The following is a 25,874-nucleotide window of genomic DNA, read 5'->3' as shown; positions in this document are numbered from 1 at the left end:
CTCATTGTGAGAAGCAAAGCTACAGGGAACCAGGCAGAGGGCCTTCTCAGTAGTGGCGCCCGCCCTGTGGAACGCCCTTCCAGCAGATGTCAAAGCGATAAACAACTACCTGACATTCAGAAGACATCTTAAGGCAGCCCTGTTCAGGGAAGTTTTTAACATGTGATATTTTAGTGTATTTTTGGTTTCTATGGAAGCCGCCCAGAGTGGCTGGGGAGGCCCAGCCAGATGGGCGGGGTATAAATAATAAATTATTATTATTATTATAAAAGGTTGCCAACTGTTTAGGGGAATTTTCCTTTTTCAATGAATTTCTATCACTTGCAGCCTGCAGGCTACTGGAAATACAGTAAAATGCTAGCAGTGCAGACACAAAGGAAGAATAAGTAAGCTCCCTGTTTAAAATGCAATAAAAAAAATGCATTAAAACCTCCTGAGATTATTCATGGATCTAATTTGCTCAGATTAATGCCTTTGCCTTTACAAACCACTGATATTCGGTTCACGAGCCTCGCTCGGATTTTCTACGCTGCAATTGCAAACTGTGCAACTTGAAAGGAATGTGCTATCTGTACATACACAAGGTTTACAATACACACAGCAGTAGAAGCCACGTGTACTGTACATGGTTATACCACTGAGTTGCCCACAGCTGACATCTGGGGGAAGCCACTGCATCAAGCAACTCCTGCTGCTGAACTGTGCCAGCTGGTCAATATAAAAGCAACTGTGCCTGAGTTTTGATTTTCCTCTTCCCTCCTTGTGCCCCTTCCCTTGTGTGTCGTGTTTTGTTTTTTTAATTGTAAGCCTAAGGGGAGGGATTGTCTTGTCTTGATTGTATGCAAGTCACTCTGGGAGCCTTTTTGGTTGATGAGTGGGGTAAAAAAAAAAAAATGCTCCAGATTTGTTTCCTGAAGAAGTCAAGGTACTTTGCCTAAAATTGTTTACATTCTGGGCTTGGGAAACCTTAAGGGGGCATATTTTCCCAGTATGCACCTTTGCGCACGCTGAGATTTAGAAGCAACTATTAATTCTGAGTGCTATATAATGGGTTTTGAAGTGTGTGTGGTTTTTCTTTTGTTTTTTGCTGCTAGAGCCCTGAGATTGTGGAACACTACCTACAAGAAATCCACCAAAATCCACCAAGATCCAAAGAGGAGGAATGATTTCATTTCTGAACTGTGCCCTACAAAGCATTTCACAAGATAATAAAAACACATATAAAACACTTGCATACATATTTAGAAAATGAAAACAAGCGTATCTGGGGTTGTTGTTTTTTTAAAAAATAAAATAAAATGACTGGAATACATAAAATCAATTTCAAATCCAATGGATACCGACTGCTGGAATGAAAACCTCCACTTTAGAAACACTTGTTGAAAGACCAAAGTCTTCAACGCAAAATTTGCAGCGCCTTTCGGATATGCAAAGCCCAACATTGAATTACCAATAGCTTCGCTGAACTTCGAGCTGCCCGTCAGCGCGCAACAACCAATAGGGAAACAAAGAGGCGGCGCCTTATCCTCCAATCGAAACGAAGTTCCAGACTTTTCCCGGGCCACGCCCAGCGGGAGATATGAGACGCTCGTCACGTAGCTTCTCCTTTCCTTCTCCCGCTCTGCTTTACCCGCTGCTCCCCCCTCCCCTCCGCGAGGCCCGGTAACCATGGAGACGGCAGAACTAGGGAAAAGACGGGCTTTGGGGCCTAGTATAGGCCTCTCTCGCGGGTGGCGAGGGCTGCGCTAAAGCAACGCGCGGATCTAACTTGGGGGGAGGACCCCCTGCAGCTCAACGAGGGGTATTCCCGGAAGTGAGCGAGCTTTATTATTGGCTCCGTAAATAGTGTTGCACAAAAACCCTTCCTACCTTACAGAAGTCGGAGCATAATCGGATCCCTGCTCTCACAGGGGCGAACCAGACGCCTGTGGGAAATGTGCAAGCAGGATCTGAGCACAGGAGCACCTTTCCCCTCCTGTGGTTTCCAACTTAATAAAATAAAATAATACTAATACTTATTTGTTATTATTTATTAAATTTGTATACTGCCCTATACCCATAAGTCTCAGCACAAAGTTACATTGCAAAAACGCAACATACATGATAACAATCATTAAAACGACAAACAATGCTCATGTATGCAAACTAAAAAAAATGTACTCCTCAACAAAAGCCCTGAGCAACAAATGCAAATGCGAAAATCCAAATCAACATCTATCATTTAAAAACCAATTTAAAGCAACCCCACCTCCCAAATGAAAGAACACCCACCCAGCTATTTCCCCTCGCAGGCTCTCAAGGGGGCTTGCGGATGAAATAAGAACAGTTAAAAGCATAGAAAGAAACTCCAAACAATCATGCACACACAATCTATTAACCACACACACGCATATAATACTGCCTCCACCGTGGCGGCAGGAGCTTAGCCATCATTGTTAGCAGCCGTTGATAGTTCCCCTTCTTCATTGGTTTGCCTAATCCTCTTTTAAAGCTGTTGTCATTTCTGGGTTACAACAAAACCACCAGAGTCGGTGGCCATCCCTGCCTCTCCAGTGGGAGTGAGTTCCATAGTTTTATGTGTCGTGTGAAGAAGCACATTTCCTCGTTTCATTACACACATTTGCGCAAATGCATATTGAATTCTGTGGGTGTTGATCTTCATGTGTGCTCACTGTTCTCTTTAAGATCCCTTATCAATACTTGCCATTCCCTTAAAAGTAATTATTAACCTGGCCATTAATCCTCAATGCTCACATAATCCCATCTGAAAATAATCCTGAATCCATGTAGCTGCATTTATACCCATGTGCATTTTGGTTGCCTCGTCCTCTGTTATTCCATGCTGCCGAAAGTCTGACTTTAAACTCATTTAAAGACAGGAAATGGCTCTCTTTTTTGGTGGTTTGTTTGTTATACGCTTTGTTATACAGAGAGGTTGGTGCTCTGACAGCAAGAACTCCTAATAGTGAACTCTGGTGGTTAAACAGAAAATGCAGACTATGAAGAATCTTAAAATAAAAACAAAACTTGTGTGCTGGAATGGTGTGGTGGAAGTAGGCATGTGGTGCAGTAATAAAACATTTAGCACATTTATGAAGCTAAGCAGGGCCTCGTATACTCTTGCTTTGGCAAGCGTATTGGAAGTCGGAAATTCACTGCAACATTATTAATTTTTTGCAGGTCCCACACCGATGATGATGTAGGGTTGCTATCTCGAAGATCTTGCTTCAGCAGTGCCTGCTCTCAGAGTCAGCAGTTTGGACAAAAGAATGATATCCAGGATGTTCAGTGGATGTTTCTGAATGGGAGCTAATGGTTGGGAGATCACTGGAGAGCTTTCGGGAATATTCTGAATCAGAGAGTTATCAGGGCTGGGAGGGAACACATCACCCCCGCTCCCTGCCCAGTTTATGTGAAGTGTGTGGGAATGAATGAATGACAGAGGAATTGGGGGGAGAGGGAGAGAGAGGGAGAGAGGGAGAGAGAGAGAGAGACTGGGAGGGAGAGAACTGAGTTGAGATTAAATTATGGAATCATCCTCTGGGGAGATGACATAAAACAGTAGATCTGTTGCTCTGTAGAAGTGCAAGTGGTGTTGTGTATTTGCACCTATATCAAATACTGGAAAAAGCTGGTTTTCACTACTCATCAAAGGAACCAAATCCAGACAGCAGGACCCAAGGAACTTGCCAGTGCTAGTAGACAGTATAAACAACTGTTAATAACTCCCCCTTTTCTGTTCTGAATGGGAAGTGGAGATAAAAACAATGTAGTGACCAGCAGACAGCTATCCAGGTTAAGCACCCCAGTGCTCCGAAGGGTCCCTCACTGGTCTGCCCCTGCCTGCCACTCACTGTGCAGGCATTGCTTAAAAACCACTCTCAGCTCCCATCTCTCTGCACCTGCCCCCTCCTTGTTGCCTCACCTGGCAGGTGCAAATGGGCCAAGGGCCAAAGCCAGGCATTCTGGGTCAGGTAGGTGGTGAGGGAAATGCCAGAGCCACTGTTGTTCTTTCTCACAGGGACCTGAAAGGCTTTTAAAGTGCAGAATTCTTAAAAATAAATAGATCCCGAGTTGAAAAAAAATGTTTCAAATATCCCTTCCCCCTGAGCACCTTGGAGATTGCGTAATTGTGGAAGTTATCGTCAAGTAGGTTCAGGGAATTGGTATGACATATAGAGCGTGGAAAATGGCATTACTGTACTATAGAGTCAGGAGGCGTGAAATGGGCAGAGGGAAATTGCATGACGACCGCTTCCCTATTAATTCCCCAGAGGAACCCCGAACACCTACATTTCATTTTACTTTTTGGAGGGGTGTGATGCCTTTAATTCTAGTCATTTTGCCATCAGTATGCATTAGTTAATATAATAACTTTCCCAATGTGGATCGTTTTTGTAAATCAGCTTCACCTCCCCCCTTTTCCATCCCTCTCCCCCTTTTCGACAGCTTGCAAAAATTCACAGACGGCGACCCAACAATCCCCGATAGCGCGTGCTCCCCCTCCCTCTCCAGTGCGCCGGCCGTTCCTGGGATCACCTTTTCTGCGCGCCACGCTTCCCGGATCCCCGGGCAGTGGCTGCTTTGCGATGTGACTCAGGCTGGTGCATCTGGGTCACCAAGGCGCGAATTAATTGCAGCAGCCACTCAGGACCAGTCCGGCTTTTCTTCTTATTTAAAGAGCCTGCTGTTTTGTCAGTCCCAACCAGCGCGTTTCTTGCGCCGGCAGCTCCGCCTCTTCCCATGTGATGGTTTCTGTTTTGCTTTCCACCTACAGACGATCGGCAGGATCCCCTCCGGTTCGCCACGTCTGCTGCTCGCTTGCTTGCTGCTTCGCCTTAGGGAATTGGTTTGGGAAATGAATTCTGTGAGTATAGAGGAGGGCTCAAATCCATCCGCTCGGTTGCAAAAAAAGCGCTGCGCTTTGGTGAAAACTCAAAGGAGCGAAGAGTCTGGTGACACCTTGAAGGCCTGCAGATTGGTTGCAGTAGGAACTTTCCCGAGCATCCGTCCAGCTGGCCTCGAATCCTCAAGCTTTTCCCACAACGAACCGTGGCCGACTTCCGGGTGTCACTAGGCTCTTGTTTTTTTTGTTGCAGCAAACAGTCACTGGGTTGGCTACCCTTCTGAATATGGGAAGGGTGGGCTCTAGTGGCTAGAGAAGGGAAAGCCGGCAGCTGGGAGTCTTGTTTCTCTTTTGGTTTGCTAACAACTTGTTGGATTGGGTGAGGTGAGACATGGGGCTCCGTTCCGCATTTGTGGGTGCAGAAGGAATCTTTCATGTTAAGTCAAAGCTACATTTGCTTGCTTAGTCATCTGCTGTTGGGGATCACTAGTGGAGAGATTGCTGTTGCATGCAGGTCCTGCTTTGGAACTCGCTTCCTTGGGAGGCAGTGATGTCCATTAACTTAGAATCATAGAATCATAGAATCATAGAGTTGGAAGAGACCACAAGGGCCATCGAGTCCAACCCCCTGCCAAGCAGGAAACACCATCAGAGCACTCCTGACATATGGTTGTCAAGCCTCTGCTTAAAGACCTCCAAAGTAGGAGACTCCACCACACTCCTTGGCAGCAAATTCCACTGTCGAACAGCTCTTACTGTCAGGAAGTTCTTCCTAATGTTTAGGTGGAATCTTCTTTCTTGTAGTTTGGATCCATTGCTCCGTGTCCGCTTCTCTGGAGCAGCAGAAAACAACCTTTCTCCCTCCTCTATGTGACATCCTTTTATATATTTGAACATGGCTATCATATCACCCCTTAACCTCCTCTTCTCCAGGCTAAACATGCCCAGCTCCCTTAGCCGTTCCTCATAAGGCATCGTTTCCTGGCCTTTGACCATTTTGGTTGCCCTCCTCTGGACACGTTCCAGTTTGTCAGTGTCCTTCTTGAATTGTGGTGCCCAGAACTGGACACAGTACTCCAGGTGAGGTCTGACCAGAGCAGAATACAGTGGCACTATTACTTCCCTTGATCTAGATGCTTTAAAAAAGGATAAGTGAAATTCATGGAGGAGGAGGAGGAGGAGGAGGCTATTAGTGGCTACTAACCATAATAGCTAGGCTCTGCCTTAACTGCCAGAGGCAGCTATGCCTCTGAATATTATTATTATTATTATTAATTAAATCTGTGTACTGCCCTGTACCTGCAAGTCTCAGGGCGGTTCGCAAGATAAAATCACAATATAAAAACGTAACCTGGCTGGCCACTGTGAGAACAGGGTGCTGGACTAGATGGGACTGGCCTGATCCAGCAGACTGTTCTTATTACTGGCGGCTATTTTGTAGCTTCTTGTAGCTTGCTCATTTACTTTTGTAGCATTTTTCTAATTTAATTGATTTCCTCTAATTATTCTGTAGTTTTAAGCACGTGCTGTGCTTGGAATGCTCTCTTTGAATGGAAGAGCTTAGTAGTAGTAATAATAACAGCAGCAGCAACAACAACAACAATAATAAAACAAAATGGTCTGATTCTGATTCTTTTCCTGATTTGGAGGGATGCACGTGTTTATATTAAGTGGTATGTTGAAAATGGCTAGAGTAAAATACTCATTTAGATAGTTGTCAGAAAGGAAAAGTGGGATAGAATCAATGGCAAGGAAAAGAAAGAGGGAAGTCAGGGGCGGGCCAAGGGCCACATTGCCTTCTGGGCAAGCTTCTGAGGGCCACATGATAGTGGTGGGTGTGGCCAGAGTAAAAAATTAGCAGAACAATTACAGTGGTACCTCGGGTTACAGACGCTTCAGGTTACAGACTCCGCTAACCCAGAAATAGTACCTCGGGTTAAGAACTTTGCTTCAGGATGAGAACAGAAATCGTGCGGCGGTGGCGCGGCGGCAGCGGGACGCCCCATTTGCTAAACTGGTGCTTCAGGTTAAGAACATTTCAGGTTAAGAACGGACCTCCAGAACAAATTAAGTACTAACCCGAGGTACCACTGTAATGTAAATCTTACTATTGTGGAGAAGTCTAATTTCTACATCCACTCATGAACCCTGCTGTGTTCTCCATCCAAGCAAGAGGCATGATCAGAGTTCAAGAACACATTCCAGCCAGGCATAAACACTCAAGGAAGAGTGCAAAGGAGGTTTTAGGAGGGTGTTTCGTTTTGCTTTAAATCAAGCCCAACGCTTTTCAAACAGCTTTTCTTCTGCTTCTGAACAAGTAACTTCATCCCGCAAACTACAGTCATACCTCGGGTTATGAATTCTGCGGGTTGCACGTTTTCAGGTTGTGGACCGCACCGAACCTGGAAGTACCGGAACAGGTTACTTCCGGATTTCAGCACATGCACAGAAGCGCAAAATGACATCACACGCATGTCATCACACGCAGATGCGGTGCTTCAGTTTGTGAACACTGCGGGTTGCGAACGTGCCTCCCGCACGGATCACGTTCGCAACCCGAGGTATGACTGTATTGCGACAGTTTTGAAAAAGAACAACTGTTTGAAATGTATTGGGCATAATTAAACAAAAAATGGCTGGCATTTCCAGTGGTGGAGGAACCCTCTCCAGCACCTGGGGCAGCGCAGCCCGTACAAACTGCTCATGTGCGGCGACCATACAGGCTGCTGCTTGCACGCAAGGCAGCCCATATGGCCGCTGTGCATGAGAGCGGCAGCCCATACGGATGCCCGTACGGCCGGCGTGCGAGAGCGGCAGCCCATATGGACTACGGGCGCCCTCAGCTGCTCTACAGCTGGGGGGGCAGGGGCCATTTTGTCACCCCTCCCAGAGTGGCACCTGGGGTGGACCGTCCCCCCTTCCTACGCCACTGGGCATCCCTCCCCATGATAGCGTAACTGGTCATGCTTTGCAGCCTTACCTGAAAAGTGTGAAGGTGCTGTTCACCATTTGCACATTGGGTGGCCATGGAAGATGTAAGGAAAGCCCTGGTGGATCAGGCTTAAGATCTGTCCTGTCTAGCATCCCGATCACAATAAGCTTGAAAAGGGTGCACCAGCTGTATGAGCCGAGTTGAGTTGTGTGGAGGGAATTTTGCCAAGTACCGGTTTTTCTTACTCTGGGCTGACAAATGCCCCCAACCAACATTCCCTCTTCTGCACAACTAATTGAAGGAACAGGAGCTCAGTCCTCTTTGGAAGCCGAAACCCCTGATTTCCTTCCCTTACTCATTTTGGAAGGGCGCCAGGGATTAGCGGTTTAGACAGTGGCATTCAGGAGAAGGAGAAAACAAAGAACCTAGCAGACTTGGAACAGCAAAAACCCTGATTCTCTTCTTTCCCCCTTGTGCTCCTACCAGAGCCTCCGCCACACAGGCACCATGGAAATCCAGGAGATGGACCTCAGAGAGATGGGTTCTGTGATCCAATCCCGCGTGGTCTTGGAGGTGTCCAGCCAGGTCCAGTCGCTCCTGGATTCCCTGGAGACCACCAAGCTAGAGATCGCCGTGACAGGTGAATCCGGCGCCGGCAAATCCACCTTCATCAACGCCCTGCTGGGGCTTAGCGACGGAGACCCCCGTGCTGCCGCTACCGGCGTCATCGAAACCACAGCCGTACCCACATCGTACTCTCACCCTCGTCTGCCCAGTGTCCTCCTGTGGGACCTGCCGGGCATCGGCACCCCATGCTTCCAAGCGGAGCGCTACCTGGAGCAGGTGGGTCTCGAGAGGTACGATTTCTTCATCATCATCGCCTCGGAGCGGTTCCGGGAGAACCACGTCAGGCTGGCCCGCGCCGTGGGCTCCATGGGCAAACGTTTCTACTTTGTCCGCTCCAAGGTGGACCAGGATCTGAAGGCTTCACAGCGACGAAGGCCAGCCCGTTTTGAGGAGGCTCAGGTGCTGCGGGAGATAGAGGCGGACTGTCTCCGCCAGCTGCGGAATGAAGGCCTGGATTCCCCCAAGGTCTTCCTGGTCTCCAGCTTCGAGCTGCACCGGTTTGACTTCCAGCGCTTGCAAGACACTCTGGCCGAGGAGCTTGAAGGCCACAAGAGACACGCCTTGCTGCTCTCCTTCCCTTGCGTCACGGCAGCAGCTGTGGAGAAGAAGAAGGCATCGCTGCGCAAGCACATCTGGAAGAAGGCGTTGCTGGCCTGCGCCGTCTCGGCCTTGCCTGGCCAGAACCTCCACCTCAACATCCCCATGCTCATGAAAACCTTACACTCCTACCGCAAGAGTTTCGGCCTGGACGACGAGTCCCTGGGGGTCTTGGCCCTCGTGGCCTCCAAGCCCCGCCATGAGCTGAGCAGTCAGGTGAGCTCAGCATTGGGGAAGGATCTTTCGGAGAACGCCGTGCACGCCGTCCTGAGCCAAGCCGCCTTGTACGGCCAAGTGGCTGCCCGGGTGGTGAAGAACAAAGTGCCTCTTTTTGACAACATGGTAGCTGGGGCCATCTCATTCGTGGGTGCCTATTACCTGCTGCACACTGCCCTTGATAGCTTTGCACAAGATGCCCAGAGGGTCCTAGGACGGGCCTTTGGTTTGGAGGATGAGGCTCAGGGCTACCCTCCGGAACCAGGATTTATTTTTGATTGAAGGTGGAGCAAGAGAGCTTCTTAAAAGTGCTTGGGGATTATAGGTGCCTTTCCCCGCACTCTTTTATCCACCAGTCCTGCTTCTTAGTTACTTAGGTCCAGCTAACCCAGGAAAACGCAGTCAAAAGTCTTTGTGGGATGAACTTCACGTTGGCAGTTCCATCCAAAAACCCTGATGCACCCGCTGATATAACTGCCTTCCAAGAATGGTGCTATGCTAACTGGAAAGATCTTCTGCAGTTCTACTAGTTATGGTGGGTTACTGTTAACAGAATCCTACATACGACGTCCAGTGATACAAGTTTTTATGGAAAATAATAAATTGCCAAAAAATAAAAAAATCCCAATGCAAATTAATTCAGTTGGCCTTGGAAAATTTCCTGAGCCCCTTGAGTCATTGAATTTAGCACACTTGCTTTTATTTGTGTTTCATAAACATAGCTAAAAACATTGATTAGAAGTCAGGCTTCCCTAATGCCATATTTGCGGTTGGCATCCACTGTTGCTAATGAACTGATGAAGTGGAAACATTTTTGACCCAAATCACTGATGGTGAGTGCAATCACTTTGTTATCCTCCTGTAGCCAGGACAGTAGAACCCTGAAGATTTCGAAGCATTATAGAGCATCCACAGAAGCTCAGACTGGATGTAGTACCAATGGGATCATTCCTTCCTTTGCAAATCACAATCATGGTACACATGGTGCAATTCTGATCAGGTCCGTGGATGAAAGTCGTTTTCCACCCATGCCATGGCTTTGATATGACTCACCAGCTATTTGCAACAGGAGAAACAACAATCTGAAGGGCACGTCACATGACAGTGACAAATCCTAGTTCAGCCGTAACTGCGGACAGGGTACCAAACTGGCTAGACAGTTTTGCAGTTGACTGTGATTGCAGGATGGAATGCAGAGAAGTACCATCACTATCTCCCTTTCTTTGCAGGATCTCTCCTTCTCAAATGGCTACATCTGGGAGGGCTGGGAGAGATCATAACTCACAGAGACTGTTTGCTTCTGACTTGGCTTTAAATGCATTTAACAGAAAGGAATCTAGTGGGAGGCAGACCACAACACGCTGGATTGGAACCAGGAATGTGAAGATTGTGCGGCGACTCTGCCAAAGCACAGGGTTTTGATTGTGTGAAGCTGGAAGGAGAAGCAGCCCTTTAAATGACGCAAACTGCCTCTCCTCTGGGAATCACTTTGCAAATGCAAACGTCAGGTGCACTTTCTGTAACTCCATTTGGCTTGTTACCTTAACTTCAGAACTGACTTCAGAAGGGACCAGTTCTCTCAGGTTAACCCAGCAACTGCCAATGTAACCAGTTTCCAACAGTGTTCCTGTAGTACCATTGTGGTAATGGAAAAATGAAAATTTCTGTATGTATATAGATGAGTCTGTAATAGTAAAAACCGATATCATATCTGAGTATTTCACATTCTCACCCCTTAACTATAAGTGGACATTTCTTTAACTTTTCATTCTGCTTAGGAGATAATAAACTCCATGTGCCTACAGTTAAACATATGAAAATAGAACTAAATTGAAAACTGAGTTTTTCCTCACAGAATCCTCTTTTCACCTTTCTCTTCTTTTTATAAATAAAAATTTTAATTAATAAAAAAAAAGAAGTGACCAGTTCTAACATTGCAGACCCAAGACTGCATCGTCTGTGAGCAGATTTATTCTTTATAAGAGTCATCTTGTATTAAATAAAGTTGTGTGTGAGTGCGAGTTCTGGTGCATCTTGATCACAGGTGCAGGCAGTAGCAATCTTCCTCTGATGTTACACTGTTCAGTAGATTGTGAGCCATTATCGTAGCGTGCCAGCTATCAAATTGCATTGACCATCTCATGTACTTTTTGAAAGTAATAATTGATTTTCAAGTTAGCAATCTCTGTATCGTGAGTCATAACCCAGGGCAATTGCTTATTAGTTTGACCAGCAAAATATATTTCTGTACCATCTATGTTTTTACAATGTAAAGGGCATGTCTAACCAATAAATTTTTCTATTTTTCTGCATATGCTGCCTTTGTGACTTGTTCATTGTATCCTTGGGGTCAAGGAGACTCTTGTGAAGCAAACAAAGAGGCAGTGTTCAACACACAGGGAACATCTGAGAGATCACGTCCTTCTCCACAGACCCCCTCGGGTGGTGAGATTCACAGAGGAGGCCCTCGTTAGCTTGACTGCCTTGAAAGCTTTGGGGGGGGGGTGCCGCCCAGCAAAGGGCCTTCTCTGTGGCATCCCCTAAATTGTGGAACTCCCTCCCCACAGACGTTCATCTGGCTCCTTCACCGTATGATTTCCATCAAATTCTGAAGACGCACCTCCTTACACTGCTGTTTGACATTTGAGATGTATAGTTTTAGTGCTTACCGATGGCCTGATCCAGTGGGCTTGTGTTCTTAGTAACCAAAATGTAAAGCAGAAAGTTCCACGTTACAGGGCTTTCCCGCTGCTGGGTAGCTTAGGCGGGGACACCTCAGCAAATTCTCCCGGTGAAAAAGTAACTCCCATTTTCATCAATTCCACAGGAAGTTGTGATTCTGCTTCAAGCTTAGGTCACCATTAGTATCCAATGCTTTAAATGCAGGTGTACAAGAGGACTTCTCTCCCTTGTCCTATAGCACTGCCATTTCTCCTCCTCCTGATGTTGAGCCTGTGTGTGTTGTTGCTTATGAAGTGCACAGGGCGTCAAACCCCTTGGTTTGCAGAACAAATCTTTGTGGGGGTAGCCACAAAGGAGAGGAGAAACCCTTAAAATAGCACAATGAGTACTGAGAAGTCTTGGTAGCCATGTTTTGATAAATGAGTGGGTTAAGGAATGGGAAATTCAGCATGGGGAGGGAATGGAGTTCTTGTAATCCTAAATAGCAGAGCTTCATACTGCAACATTTCATTGCATACCCTGTTTTAGCTACAAGGAAAATGACTTCTTTATATATATCAGCCATAGCAGCCTCAGTACAGAAAAGGGTAGCTACCCAACCCTGTTTGTAAGTTTTGCAAAAGTTTGTTTTGCCATGTGCAACGGTTTCTGGAGCTCGCTAGATGGCAATATTTCCTTTGTTTACTGCTGATGCTATATTATACATATAATCACCAGGGGATACTGTGCCACTTTATTTAAGTGACTGCCAGTATCAGGGTTCCCCCCTCCCCCTGTGTCTTGTTTTTTCCAATCCTAAATTCAGTACTCCACATTAGTTGTTGTTTTTTAATCCTCATAAAACCATAAAAACCAGCAGTTTAATGCAAATTTCTAATATATCAGTTTTGGTATGCAATTCTTCCTAGTTAATATGGGAAAAAATGCAGTGGTGCCTCGCAAGACGAAAAGAATCCGTTCTGTGATTCTCTTCGTCTAGCTGTTTTTTCGTCTTGCGAAGCAAGCCCATTGAAGGATTAACGGCTTTTAGCGGCTTATCTGCTGATCGGATCAGCTGATAAGCGGCTTAGTGGCTTAGAAAAGGGGGGAGGAGGAAAAAAACCCCGCAGGAATTCGTAAGGCATTGTCGTCTTGCGAAGCAAGCCCATAGGGAACTCGTTTTGCGAAGCACCTCCAAAACGGAAAACCCTTTCGTCTAGCGGGTTTTCCGTCTTGCGAGGCATTCGTCTTGCGGGGCACCACTGTGTTTTGTAAAGCACTGTTCCCTAATACAATGCATTTCCTTGTTGTCATCTGTCGTCTCCCCCTCCCCCTTAACATTTATATGCACACAGACCAAAGAATAGGAAAGAGATCTTGTTCCTTGCTGGCATAGGATTTTGAGGGAGAACTTAACTCTCGCAGAAGGCACAGATCTCAAACACCTGACTTCACGCTCTGCTTGCTCCTAGATCAGGTATACCCCTCCCTCCCCTTATTTTTCTTTCTCTTAGCCTGAGTCCATGAAAAGTTGCTGTGATCACTCTCCAGGTTTTCTTTACTCCGTAGAATGAAGGGGTGGGTGTGTGCTTAACAACTATTTGCTGCCTGCATATCTGTAACCTTGCCATGAAAAGCAAGGTATATACCCTGTCTCTTCCTTGTAATAAACCATTTTTTTCCTACTTTCTGGTGTGGCATAGCCTTAATTGAACCTAAGAGTTGAAGGTATACTCACATTTTAAATGGATGCACAGTCTGACTCGGTGCGAAAGGTTCCATTCCACTCAGATTTGCACACTGAGTGCACACGTGTGGTCAACAGACAGGCCGTAAGTTCAAATGTACACGCCTTGTAACCTTCCCCATTCCATGGTCAGAAGCCAATCACCCTGACAGCTGAATCTTGCTTTGGATAGCTGGATAGTTGAAAGTGCTCGCTTAACAGACACTGATGCTTTGTTTGATGTAAGGAACATGGGAAGACGCTTTCAGGTCCGGCCCTACTATTAGGCGTAATGAGACCCCTGCCTCAAGTGGTGAATGTTGCTGAGGCAGCAAGTGTTAGAACGGTGTTGAAGATAAAACTGAGCTTGCTACATGGCTTTCTTTGCCCCGCCCCCAAGCTAGGTTGCCCACCCTCAGGGAACGGCATTGTCCCATTGCGGTCTGGTGGGCTTTGAATACAGGAGCATCATATTGTCCTTTGCCTCAGGCAGCAAAATGCCTTGAGCTGGTCCTAGCTGCCTATACCAAGCCAGATCATTGGGCCCATCCAGCTCACTGTTGTTTTCCACTCTGATAGGCAATAGCTTTCAGGTGAGGATCTTTCCCAGCCCAATTAGGGGTTGGGGAACATTTTAAGCCCGAGGGCCATATTCCCTTACAGACAGTCTTTTGGGGGCCATGTGTTGGTGGTGGCAGGGCCAGAGGGAAAAGTGGGCGGAGCAATTGAACTTTACCCATGCCCGGTTGGCTTATTTCACATGCACTCCCATGCCTCTCTCTATCCTCCACCCTGGGAAGCAAGAGACGTTAGCAGAGTTCGAGGCTGCATTTGAGCCAGGCAAAAATGATCAAGAGGTGTGTACAAAGCAGAACCAGACCAGGGGATGTCATTCTGGGCCTAGAGAGAGTCCCAAGGGCCATATGGCAAGGGCTGGTGGTCTGCATCTGCTTGTTGGGTCTGAGGCCCTTCATCTCTGGTGTATGTGATAGTAGTAGACTGGATTCATGGATTGGCTCGAGGCAGAGGAGTGGGAGGCAACAGCTAAGAAACCCCCAGGGGGAGAGGGCTCAGAGCCCAGGGAATGGTAGCGGGACAACGATGCCTGGTCACAGGAAGAAGATGGAGCAGACTGGGAGGAGGAAGTGTCAGAAGCTGAAAAGGCAACAGGGTTTAGTGAGCAGGAAGATACTCTGGCAGAGAGCAGTCCAGAATCAGAGGCAGGAGAGGAGGGGAGCAGGAGACAGAGATGAGGCAGGCTGCTAAAGAATCCAGGGAGTCTCCCCCTCCTGCTGCAACCATCTCTCCCCCCTGGTGTTCCAGCACATGAAAAGGAATGAAGAGGGTGGAGCAAAGAGAGACAAGACACAAGAGCTTCAGGTTGTTGGAACCAGGGGAGGATTTTAGAAAGCTGTGAAAGTTTAGGGACCTTCAGTTCCCGCAAGACCTACTGAGTAGAGTTGCTGCCATCACTAGGCCTGAGCTGTTTTGGGTTGGTTTTTTTTAATACAGAGTTAACTTCACTGACACTGGTGTGTTTCTTGCTCACCGACTCTTGACTCTGGCTCCTGACAACTAGATGGGCAAATAGTGTGACCGAGCATATAAATCTCACACCCTTCATTCCTAGCCAGTGGTCTGCTAGTGGGCCATTTGGCTGTACTTTGGGGGGGGGGGAGGAGAATGGATCATTCATCCAATTGACAAACTGGCCTTGCTTGTGATCATGTATCATGATGACTTTTCCTTTTCAAATAACGCGGTGTGTAGGTAGGAATTAGGAAATCCCCAGTTCTTAAAAAGGGCGTGCACACTTCTTGTTGCCTGTGAACTCTGGTTATCCCCGGTTAGCTGTGTTCTCCTAATTTTTACAGCTTGTCCTTCTGTCAGAATGGTGCTCTTTATGAGAGGTGAGAGTGTTTGCCGTGAACAAATGTTTGCAGAAAGCTGCCAAATGAGTCCAAAGTCTCCTTTGCTATTTTGGTCTTCTTCCAGCTATCCTATGACCATTATGCTGCCATTAGAGTGCATGTGCCTTTGCTTTCAAGAACAATGGGGCAAGAGATGCCAAAAGTCCTGGTCTTCCCACCCCATCTTTCCTTATTCAGAGATAGGATTTGGAAGGTGGGAGACAGAGCGAGGGAACTGCAGATTCACACCCTGAGCTGACCTGTGAAGTCTGATCATCCCATTGAAAACCTGGTAATAAGGAGTGAGAAAGGTGGCTAAGTCTGCAATCTAACATCCCTTTCTCAGGGGGCAAGTCACATGGAACTGAATGGGATTTACTTCTAACTCAGAGGTGGGGGACCTTTGGCCCTCCAAATGTTGCTGGACTACAATTCCCATCATCCTTGGCCATGCTGACTGGGGCTGATGGGAGCCGCAATCCTCCAACAACTGCAGACACTCCAAATGTCCCTATTTTCCAGGGACAGTCCTGGATTTCCAACCCAAAAATACCTACAGTCAGGAAGCAGCCTCAATGGCGCCTCTAACCATAAAAATGTCCAGGCCAGAGCATCAGCTCTCTGCAAAGTTAAAATGATTCAGGATGCTTCTATGTTTGCAGGACTGCGGCAGAGTGGATTCGGGGTTAGGGAACACGCCCCACCTCTTTGCAGCCAGAGCAGAATGCTTCTCTGCCCCATGTCTGTAGGTAAATGGGTGTTCATCCTCTTACACACACACCCCCAGATAAAATCCTGCCATTCTTCCTTGTTTTCAATGCCTTGTATTAGTGTGTGTGTTGGTGTGTGTTTTAAAGTGTATGTAATGTATATACAACCTGCTTGTAAAAACAAGACGTGTTAGTCATAAACTAATTGGGAAAGTCAGGTGTTTTTCAAGCACGCAATGGGTCGCAAGGTTATGCTTGCTGCTGTAAATTACTTCTCCAGCTGACCGCAGTGACTTTCCCCTGAAGACGTGAGGGAAGTACAGTGGTACCTCGGGTACAGACGCTTCAGGTTACAGACTCCACTAACTCAGAAATAGTACCTCGGGTTAAGAACTTTGCTTCAGGATGAGAACAGAAATCGCGTGGCGGTGGCGGGAAGCCCCATTAGCTAAAGTGGTACCTCAGGTTAAGAACAGTTTCAGGTTAAGAATTCCTCCAGAAGGAATTAAGTTCTTAACCCGAGGTGCCACTGTAATCCAGAATGCAGCAGCTAGACTGGCAACTGGGAGTGGTCGCCGAGACCACATAACACCGGTCCTGAAAGACAGAAGGACAGTCAGAAACAGTCTCCCTCTGGAGGTTGTGGATTCTCCTTCTTGGAGGTTTTTAAGCAGAGTTTGGATGGACATCTGTCATGCTCGGGCCCCCTTCCAACTTTATAATTCTATGATTCTGTAACCCTTGTCAGAAAAAATACCCAAGCCTTGTGTAAAATGGCAGTTTTTTCCCTGTGGGTACAGCCAACCCGCTCCCTTTTTCCTAGACAGGGAAGCTGAAACCATAAACCTTTGTCCTTCTGGGAGCTCCCTCTTTGTCCACAGGCAGAGAATCTCTCTCCCTGATGAGGATGAGTTGTCCTTGACTTGCTTCCAGCACCTTTTGCCATTCTTAGCTACTTCTATTCCATGTGAGAGGCCTGGCCCGGCATCTTCCCTTCTCTATCCAAATATTACCCATATCTGACCACTAATTATTTCTAACGTTCTCTAGTGGTTATGAGTGTCCGTGCACCTCCCCAAACCCTGTTAACCCCAGATCTGTAACAATATATATCAACAACTGCATATCCAAAACTTGTTTTGAATCTGGTATGGATCCAAATAGCAGTTTTAAAAAATGTGCTACTGTAAATTGAAAGAGGAAACCACCCCCAACAGGTATTGAAGAGGCAAGAGAAGAGGAGCCTGTCTTATGTGTTGCATTCAGATGTTGTCATTTTAAGCCAATCAGAGACATACATTTTTGGTATAGCTTTTCTTGTAGGCCTTGCCAGCCTGGTGGTAGGAGCTTGTGAATTCCCAGAGGCCTAGTTTCTAGAGAGAGACAGAAGGTCCTTTGGTAGTCAATGTGAGTCTTTGTATTCTTTTTATCAATCTCATTTATATATTTGCGGAAGGATTTTTTTTCCAAGTTCCCTTCTCCGGCCTCTGTTAATATGGTGGGGGTGACTTTTCCAATTAGCTGCTGCCTCCTAATCTCTCCCACGCAACACAATTTCTGTATAATTTTAAATCTGCTGGTGTATTGCAACACAGGGAAGCGCTGGCTTCGTTGGCAGTCTGCAAACCAATTAAAAACCCTTAGAGGGAAAACAAATCCCAACATCCTTAGAGCTACATATACGCCAGACAATAGAAGCACGACCCAAGAATCCTGGGAGCTGTAGGTTCTTAAGGGTGCTAGGAATCGCAGCTCTGGGAGGAGTAAACTGCAGTTCCCAGGTTTTTTTTTTTGGGGGGTGGTAGGATGTGCTTTAATGTATGGTGATTAGACAAATTCATGGAGCCTAGAGCTGCCAACAGCTGCTCACCACAATGGCTGTGTTTTACCCCCAGTCTTGGAGGCAGTATGAATGAGTACCAGTTGCTGTGAATGACAAAAGCAGAGGGCTGCTGTTGTGCTCAGTTTCTGTTTGTGGGCTTCCCATAGACATCTGGTTGGCCATTGTGAGGAAGAGGTTGTTGGGTTAGATGCAGTGCTAAAAACTCAGGTGTATAACCTAGGCGCCAAACGGCCCCTTAAACCTGGCACCTGGGCATCTTCACTTGGTCACAAAGGGGCCAATAGCTAGCTGCAAAATGCATTTCAAATGCTGATTAGATGGTTTCGGGGGGGGGGGGGCTAATCCAGCAGCCAGGCTCATCTTGTGGGTCTAATGCCGGCCAGGTTATCGGTTTGCTTTTGTTTTGTTACTATGTTCTCATTTTGCCTTTCTGCGTTGTGAACCGCCCTGTGATCTTCGGATGAAGGGCAGGAAATAAATTTAACAATAAGTAAATAAATAAATATTCACGCTGCCAAGAAACGATGACGAATCAAGAGTTTTGGGTGGGTGGAGGCATTTCACCCTCCTTTGTATCAAACTACAGGTGAGTAGAACAAGTGATGTGTTTGACTACAGCTGCTTTCATCCCTGACCACAGGCCCTGTTGGCTGGGGCTGATGGAAGTCAGAAACGAAAGCTGCTCTCCTGCTCTTCTTCCCCCCGATTCTTTCTTTGTTGTTGGGGTGGGGGCTTCTCCCAAACACTGCTGGGAAACACACGCAAGGAAAACCACTTCCTCTTGAAGCCCTGCTTCTTGGGGACGTGGGGGGGGGGGCAAGCGACAAAGTCGGGCCTGAATTGTGATTGATTGGGACGGGGTTAAGGAAATGTGTGGTTTCAACCATGCTGCACAGAGAAACAGAACCTCGGAACAGCCCAGGTGGATCAGGCTAAACATCCATCTAGGGCAGCTTCCACTTCTCACAGTGACCAGCCAGATGCCCATGGGAAGTCGGCAATCAGGGCCTGAGTGCAACAGCCCTCTCATGACTTGTGGTTCCCAGCTGCTAGCTGACCATGTATGCCAGAGGCAGCCAAAATGCCACCCTCCATATTTTTGCCATACCCTCATTCCCACCAGCCCCGGTCAACACGGCCAATGTCCAGGAATGATGCAAGCTGTATTCCGACAATATCCAGAGGGCGCTACATTGGCTAACCTTGATGTTATACACACACATATATAATATCTAAGTTTACCTTTGCAGTACAGGTGTTAAACCTTGCAGTTTTTGAGACATCTCAGTTTCTCTGCGCCGGACTTGCCCATTCTTTCTCTAAGGAACGATGAAAATAATCCTTTTCCACTGCCTTACTTGTTGCATTCTTCTGCTGCCTGTTAATGGTGAGTGGTCTTCATTAAACCTTATGTACATGGGCAGATCCAGGCTTCGGGATGGGGAGCTTCTTGGGCAAAAAGACCATAAACAGGGCCCCAGCTGTACCCCTCTTTTTGCTATCAGGCTTTCCTCTGCAGTTGACTTGTCTCAGCTACAGAGGCATAATGTGCATAAGGGTCTCTGTTTCCACTCCCCCTCCTGCCTCCATAGTGGGTCCTGCTGACTTCCATGGACCCAGGGCCACCACCCAGCTGACCCACAACAAAGCCCCCAGGTTGGAGCCCTACAGTTCCTTCCGTAGTGATCTTCCATCCTTTCTTTCTGCTTCCAGAAGCTAGGAATTTATCGTGTGCAAAGTGCGACCTTGGAGACGCCACATGCAAGATGATTCATTGCCCGCATAAAGAGCTAGTGTGTGTTACCCTATCAACGTTCAACACGTTAGGTGGGTGCAATTGTTGGCAAAACGTTAGGTGGGTGCAATTGTTGGCAAATGCCGTAGGCCTCTGGTCCTTCTCCACTAGGGAGGAATGAGTTCAAATCCCTGCTCAGCCTCAGTGTTGGTTGGGTGACATAAAGCCGTAAGAAGAGCCTGCTGGATCAGGCCAATGGCCCATCGAGTCCAGATTCCTATGGGAAACGAGAAAAAAGCACAAGAGCACTCTCCCGCTCCTTTGGTTTCCTGCAACTGGTATTCAGAAGCATTGCACCCTACTAGGAAAGCTAACCGACACGAGCACGGGGACAAGCGAAGGAGGGCCCCTTCACCCCGGTGTGGCTCCCCTGTATCACATATACAGCACAACAAGGCAATGACCTGTGCCCCACAACAGCATACGCATCGATATGGCTAATCTGACCCAACAACCCCCCCTGCCCGGCACACATACATACAAAGAAACCACACTGCAACCAACCAGACACAACCATCCAAGCTCTGGACCCCATAATCTCTTGCAATGACAATAAAAATGAACAAATTTATAAATAAAGGACCTACCCGTGTGATGCTGACACAAAAACCCTGCACAGGCATTATGCAATAGAATGAAAGATCATTATTATCCCCCCATCTCCCTCCCCCCACTCCCCTCTCTTTTCCTCCAACGGCACAGTGTCTGTGGCAATAGTGTCTGATGCCAAAAAGACTCTCTGAATGGCAAGTGGAGGTGCTATATGTGTTTGTTTATTGGTTTTGTGGCACACAAAAATTCTTCAGTAAAAACCAATGAAAAGATGATGATGATGAAGAAGAAGCGTTTCTGCTTTCGATTGTGGAGCCAGAGCATAGCCATTATGGCTAGTGGCCATGAATTTGCCTAATCCTCTTTTAAAACCACCCCATTTGGGGGCCATCTTTACCTTCTGCAGGTGTGAGTTCCATAGTTTTAATCACGTGCTGTGTGAAGGTTTCTTTTATCAGCCCTGAATCTTCCAAACAAATTCGTGAAGGAGAAGCCTTGCAGCAGTTGCTGACTCTGATGGGTATGTTCTACCTCCTCTGCCGGAGGCGGCGTGCTCCTGAATTCTAGTTGCTGGAAACCTCAGGAAGGGAGGGTGCTCTCATGCTCAGAGCCTGCTTTCAGGCTTCCCATAGGTTTTGCCCCCTGAGAGCAGGATGCTGGGCTACACGTGCCATTGGTACGATCAGAGAAGGCAGTCCCTGCTGATAGGCTTTTAATCCAATCAACATGATCATCATTTCTTCCGTGCTCAGGAGGAATAGTCACATCCTCTTTTTCTCCAGGCACAGGTGTCAGCCCCACTGGGATGTACAAAAGCTGCATCAACCGCAGTGCCTGCAAACCAGGAGCCTTCACGCTGAGCACATCCACAGAGAGGCAAATCCGAAGCAACATAGCCTGTTGTGGAACTGCTGGATGCAACGAAGAACTGGTTCTAAGTAGTGAGTATTGATTGAGCTTGCAGAGTGTTTCAAAGCGGTGTGTGTGTGTGTGCGCGCGCGTGCGCGCACACACACACACGCCTTTGGTAGCTTCCCTCTTGAGGACAGTGGTGGGCCATGAGGTTCGAGTTGGCAGGTTCATAAAGCAACCGTAATGGGGATGCAAATCTGCAATGAGTGACCTTGAACCAGTGACCTAAGGGAGTTCTCAGAAAACGTCCCCCCCCATGTGCCACCATCCAGATCTGGAGAAAGAAGGGAATTTATTATATTATAAATGCAAGGAAATATTATTATTTAAATGCAAAAATTGATCTTTGAATTTAATTTTAATATATTTCCAAAGATTATATAAATATATCTAAATAGTTGCACAATGAAAGATGCACAGTTTCCTGTTTGTACTCAATATGCCATTGAGCAGGCTTCCTCAGCCTTGGCCCTCCAGATGTTTTTGGCCTACAACTCCCATGATCCCTAGCTAGCAGGACAAGTGGTCAGGGATGATGGGAATTGTAGTCTCAAAACATCTGGAGGGCCGAGGTTGAAGAAGCCTGCCACTGATGAAGCTACAATGTGTTCTGTTCTCCTAGTTAAACTTCCTGATCTGCATTCCCAAATAATACCTTATTTTATTATACTTCTCCTATCAATAAATATGGGTTTGCTGACTCCTGTCCATTATTATTCCAATACAAGGCAAACCTCACATCACAGGAAAGAAAGGAGTCATGTACCAGCTTCCATCCTTTTTTTGGATTTCAGGGCTGTGTAACAACAAAAATTAATGCCACAATTCAAGAACCACAGCAGCACCCCACTAAAATCAAGCAGCGAACAGACCCCTTGAAAGCAGGCTAGGATTTGCAACTGGTTAAAATGCCCGGGTAAATAAAAAAACTGTATTTGCCTGATGCTAAAAAGATAGCAAGGAAGGTGGCATGCAAATCTTGTTGGGGTGGGTGTTCTGCAACTGGTGCCTCTGCTGAGAAGACCATCTCCCATGCCACTGAAGAGCATTTGTCTGGTGAAGGAGGCTTTTGAAGAAGGGTCTCAGCAGAAGACCTCAGTGCATGGAAAGGTCCTTAGTTCAGTGATAGAGCCCATGGAGTGTCATGTGATCTGTTCTCATCGCCGGTCCACCTGCAACGTTTTGCCCTAGCTAAAGCTTCCAGGCCAGATCCAAGGGCAGCCCCATATAGAGTATGCTGCAGTAATCTAGCCTTGAGACTACCAAAGCACAGACTACAATTTATGTGGGTTTTAGTTTCTGGGGATCATAGCTAAAGCCAAAATTGTGTATGGTCAGGAGACATTGAGTTCAATGGCAGGTGGGATTGCCAGAGTCTCTTTTTCCTCCCCCTATTATTATTATTGTTGTTGCTGTTGCTGTTGTTGCTGTTGTTGTTGTTGTTGTTGTTGTTGTTGTTGTTGCAAGGCTTGTAAAGCTGAAATTGCACAAGTTAAATGTGCATAAGTTTGGGGCTGAGTCCGTTTCATCAGAGCTACCTCTCGTTGCCCTCGCTCACGTGAGATCTTCCTCTGATTGTTTTCCAGTGACTCCTGCGAGTTCTACCAAAAACGGGTTGACTTGTCCAGGGTGTGAGAGTTTTAACCGGGGCCCTTGCCAGGCCTATGAGCGCGTCGAATGCACCGGAATCGAAGAAAAGTGCATTTCCCTTGTTGGGCTATATGCTGGTATTTCTTCACACCCACCCACCCTGCTGTTACTGGGACCTTTCCAAGGAGCTTTGTTGAAAGCCCTTAAAGATGGCTTCCACCTTACCCTTAATTTTCCCTTTTTCCACCTGGGTTGTGGGTGGAAAGTAGGATGAACCTGGGAAGTGGGTGATGGTGGGGGCAAGGAGGAATCTTTTATCCACAACCCTTAGCTTGTGAAAAAGGCAGCAGGACTCTGTGAGACTTAGGTCAAAGCCACACCCTGCATTTCAAGAACTCTTGTACCACTTTGACAGTCGCAGTGAGTCCTTGCAACTGTAGTTTGTTAAGAGTGCTGGACACTGTAGCTCTTTGGGGTCAATATGCTTAAGAAACTACCGTCCCCAGGATTCTTTGGGGGAAGGTACAACTCTTAAAGTGGCATATGCATGTGTTAAAAGTAAAGTAAGGAGTGGATGTGACCTCACTACACACCCTCAAATTGACTTTATGATCACTGGGCACACTTATGACCACCACTCTGTGTGCGTGTGTTTAAAAAAACAGTCACCCCATGTCCCTCTTTGCCTCCTACTACCAAACAGTAAGGCTGGGATGAAACTTCTCCAGAAAGAATGTCCAAATCAAAATTAAGGATGGGAGGCAAGTGTAGACAGGGAATAGACTTCCCAAAACTTTGCCCAGCCTAGTACTTTTCACTACAGACAACACTTCCAGGGGCTGGTGCATGCCATTTCCCCCACAGAAATCTCAGAAGTGACTATTATTCTTTTCTTTTAAGTTTTAGATCCCACCTTCCTTTTGTTTTCACTTTATCATTATTTTTGCTTCCTGTCCCATCTTCCTTTTCTTCCTATATACATATAAAAGTAAGGCTGTCGTCATGCTGTAATTTGCACGGCCGCCCATAGGCAGCATGATGACAGAATGAGAGGCAGGAAGTGACGAAGGAAGCAACACGGGTGGTAGTGGCCCAGGTGAGCTGTTTAAAGGGGCTTCAGAGAGAAGTTGGACAAACTGCTGTCTTCCCATCGCTGCAGCCGCACGACCCCAGTAAGCGAGATTTTGGAGGGGAGGCAGGGGCAACATTTTCCCATTTCGCCTCAGGCAATGAAATGAGAGGGGCCATCCTTGCTGAGTGGTGACCCAGAAAGAGCTCCAGGTCCATTCCTGCTCTTTCTCCCACACTTGGCTTTCTAAGTCTATCTGCTTTCCAAACCTATGCTCTACCTCTGGCTGCTGCCTTCTCCCTGACTTCTTCCCTCCTTTATAGCATGCTGTTGGGGGAACCTGTGAGCTGTGAGGCTCTGCGGACACCAGATTCAGCTGGGTCAAGCCCCCACTGCAATTAGACTCTGACACAAACCGTCATATGCAGGGGAAAACAAGCTAGGTTAGAAAGGGGACCTTCTTTTCCTCTTATTTGCTCCTCTCACTCTCTGCAGGTTTACCAGAACAAAACTTCTCCGTCAAAGGCTGTGCAACTGATTCAGCTTGTTCCTTGGATGTCAATGACCTTGTGCCCTATGCAGGAAAACTCTACATTGTGACTGAGTATGCAGTTTGCACTGATGGGCAAACTGAGGATTATGTCCCTTCTGCAGCCATCCAGCTAACTGGGTCCCCCTTTGTAAACGTTATTGCTTTCTTGAGTTTCTCTGTGTTTGCATCCTCACCTGTGTAACAATCCTATGTGCCGAGGTATCGAGAATTATAATGTTACGTTTTTTCTTACTCATGATCAGTGTCTTCATCTTTTTTCTTCAAGGAGGAATGCACTAATTTTCAGCATGAACTTCCATTCCTCCATATTTCTCTAAAATCTCTAAAACCTTACACTTGCGTGCCAAGGCCCCGTGACCTCGCTGCTCCCTAGATAATAAATTACCAGACAAGAAAGCAGCATATAGTTTGGGTCCAAATAGGCCACAACTTTTATCAATTACAGATGTGAAATGTTTGGCATTGGGTGAAGCCATTTATTTTCCCCTCAGACCATCTGTTGAGAGTGCATCTAGGGGTACTCCTGAGAGGGTCCCCATTAGAGGAGTGCTTGGACACGGGTGGCACTGTGGGTTAAACCACAGAGTCTAAGACTTGCCGATCAGAAGGTCGGCGGTTCAAATCCCCGCGACGGGGTGAGCTCCTGTTGCTCGGTCCCTGCTCCTGCCAACCTAGCAGTTCAAAAGCACATCAAAGTGCAAGTAGATAAATAGGTACCGCTCCGGCGGGAAGGCAAACGACTGGACCTAATGATCAGGGGTCCCTTTACCTTTACTTTACGGACCTAGCTGCCACCTGGGCGTCAGACAGATGCAACTCCTTGCGGATCCCTTTATAACGGGATAGCCTTAACCAAGGTGGGGCAGGCAGAGTCTACAACCTCCCCTCTAGCCAAGACTAAGGCTTACCCAATGCCTAATGATTGATTTGAGTTAGGTGAAAGCCAGTTGGCCGGTGCCAACTGCCAGGTAAAAAAATCCCTGTCCGGCCCTGAATACAGCGGCCCATGAGGTAAAGAGCAAGGTCATAGCTTGAAAGGAAAAACATAGGATAAAGGGAGGCAGGGTGGGAGAGATGATGAAAAACGGGCAGTAGCAAACAGGAGGAAGAGGAGGACCAAGGGGACCCCGGGGTTAGCCATGGGGCCCTGGCTGGGCTGTGGACTTCAGCAGGAACCCAGTGATGCCAACCACAGATGCTGACCCTTCCAGGGGCTACAACCCTGCCATCATTTGCAAGAAAGCCAGGGAGCTGTGATATGGGAAGCACTAGTGGTTTTTATTGCCAAGCAGTAAACAAAGCACTTCTGGTTTACGAGTTGGACTACGGACCTAG

At 47.1% G+C, this 25,874-nt stretch overlaps 2 protein-coding genes across 7 annotated transcripts; both read left to right on the top strand.

Annotated features, from left to right (window-relative positions):
- Positions 1 to 1,333: 1,333 nt before the first annotated feature.
- On the top strand, positions 1,334 to 9,840 carry LOC310712464 (interferon-inducible GTPase 5-like). The gene is made up of 3 exons (XM_083515552.1): positions 1,334 to 1,813; positions 3,181 to 4,867; positions 8,265 to 9,840. Exons 2-3 carry the CDS (start codon positions 4,859 to 4,861, stop codon positions 9,498 to 9,500), a joined length of 1,245 nt encoding a protein of 414 aa, XP_083371678.1. The 5' UTR covers positions 1,334 to 1,813; positions 3,181 to 4,858; the 3' UTR covers positions 9,501 to 9,840.
- A 7,157-nt stretch (positions 9,841 to 16,997) lies between these two features.
- LOC310712493 (phospholipase A2 inhibitor and Ly6/PLAUR domain-containing protein-like) lies at positions 16,998 to 24,777 on the top strand. Of its 6 annotated transcripts, none has more exons than XM_083515614.1 (6): positions 17,003 to 17,632; positions 19,324 to 19,455; positions 19,782 to 19,895; positions 21,198 to 21,356; positions 22,914 to 23,054; positions 24,482 to 24,777. In XM_083515614.1, exons 2-6 carry the CDS (start codon positions 19,398 to 19,400, stop codon positions 24,718 to 24,720), a joined length of 711 nt encoding a protein of 236 aa, XP_083371740.1. In that variant the 5' UTR covers positions 17,003 to 17,632; positions 19,324 to 19,397; the 3' UTR covers positions 24,721 to 24,777. The 6 variants fall into 6 exon arrangements, with proteins under 6 accessions (XP_083371743.1, XP_083371744.1, XP_083371740.1 ...); XM_083515613.1 differs by having other exon boundaries at positions 19,319 to 19,455; XM_083515616.1 differs by lacking the exon at positions 17,003 to 17,632 and adding an exon at positions 17,639 to 18,654.
- Positions 24,778 to 25,874: the final 1,097 nt, after the last annotated feature.

The sequence above is a fragment of the Podarcis liolepis genome (genome assembly GCF_965112155.1).
Source record: "Podarcis liolepis genome assembly, chromosome: 7".
NCBI classification, from domain to species: domain Eukaryota; kingdom Metazoa; phylum Chordata; class Lepidosauria; order Squamata; family Lacertidae; genus Podarcis; species Podarcis liolepis.
Note: the sequence above shows the minus strand (reverse complement) of the source record. Positions and strands in the feature narration are given on the sequence as shown.

Coding starts and splice junctions, on each gene's coding strand:
- LOC310712493 (XM_083515614.1), top strand. CDS start 19,398: ATGAAAATAATCCTTTTCCACTGCCTTACTTGTTGCATTCTTCTGCTG. Junction 21,357..22,913: donor CGAAGAACTGGTTCTAAGTA/GTGAGTATTGAT, acceptor ATTGTTTTCCAG/TGACTCCTGCGAGTTCTACC. Junction 23,055..24,481: donor CCTTGTTGGGCTATATGCTG/GTATTTCTTCAC, acceptor CACTCTCTGCAG/GTTTACCAGAACAAAACTTC.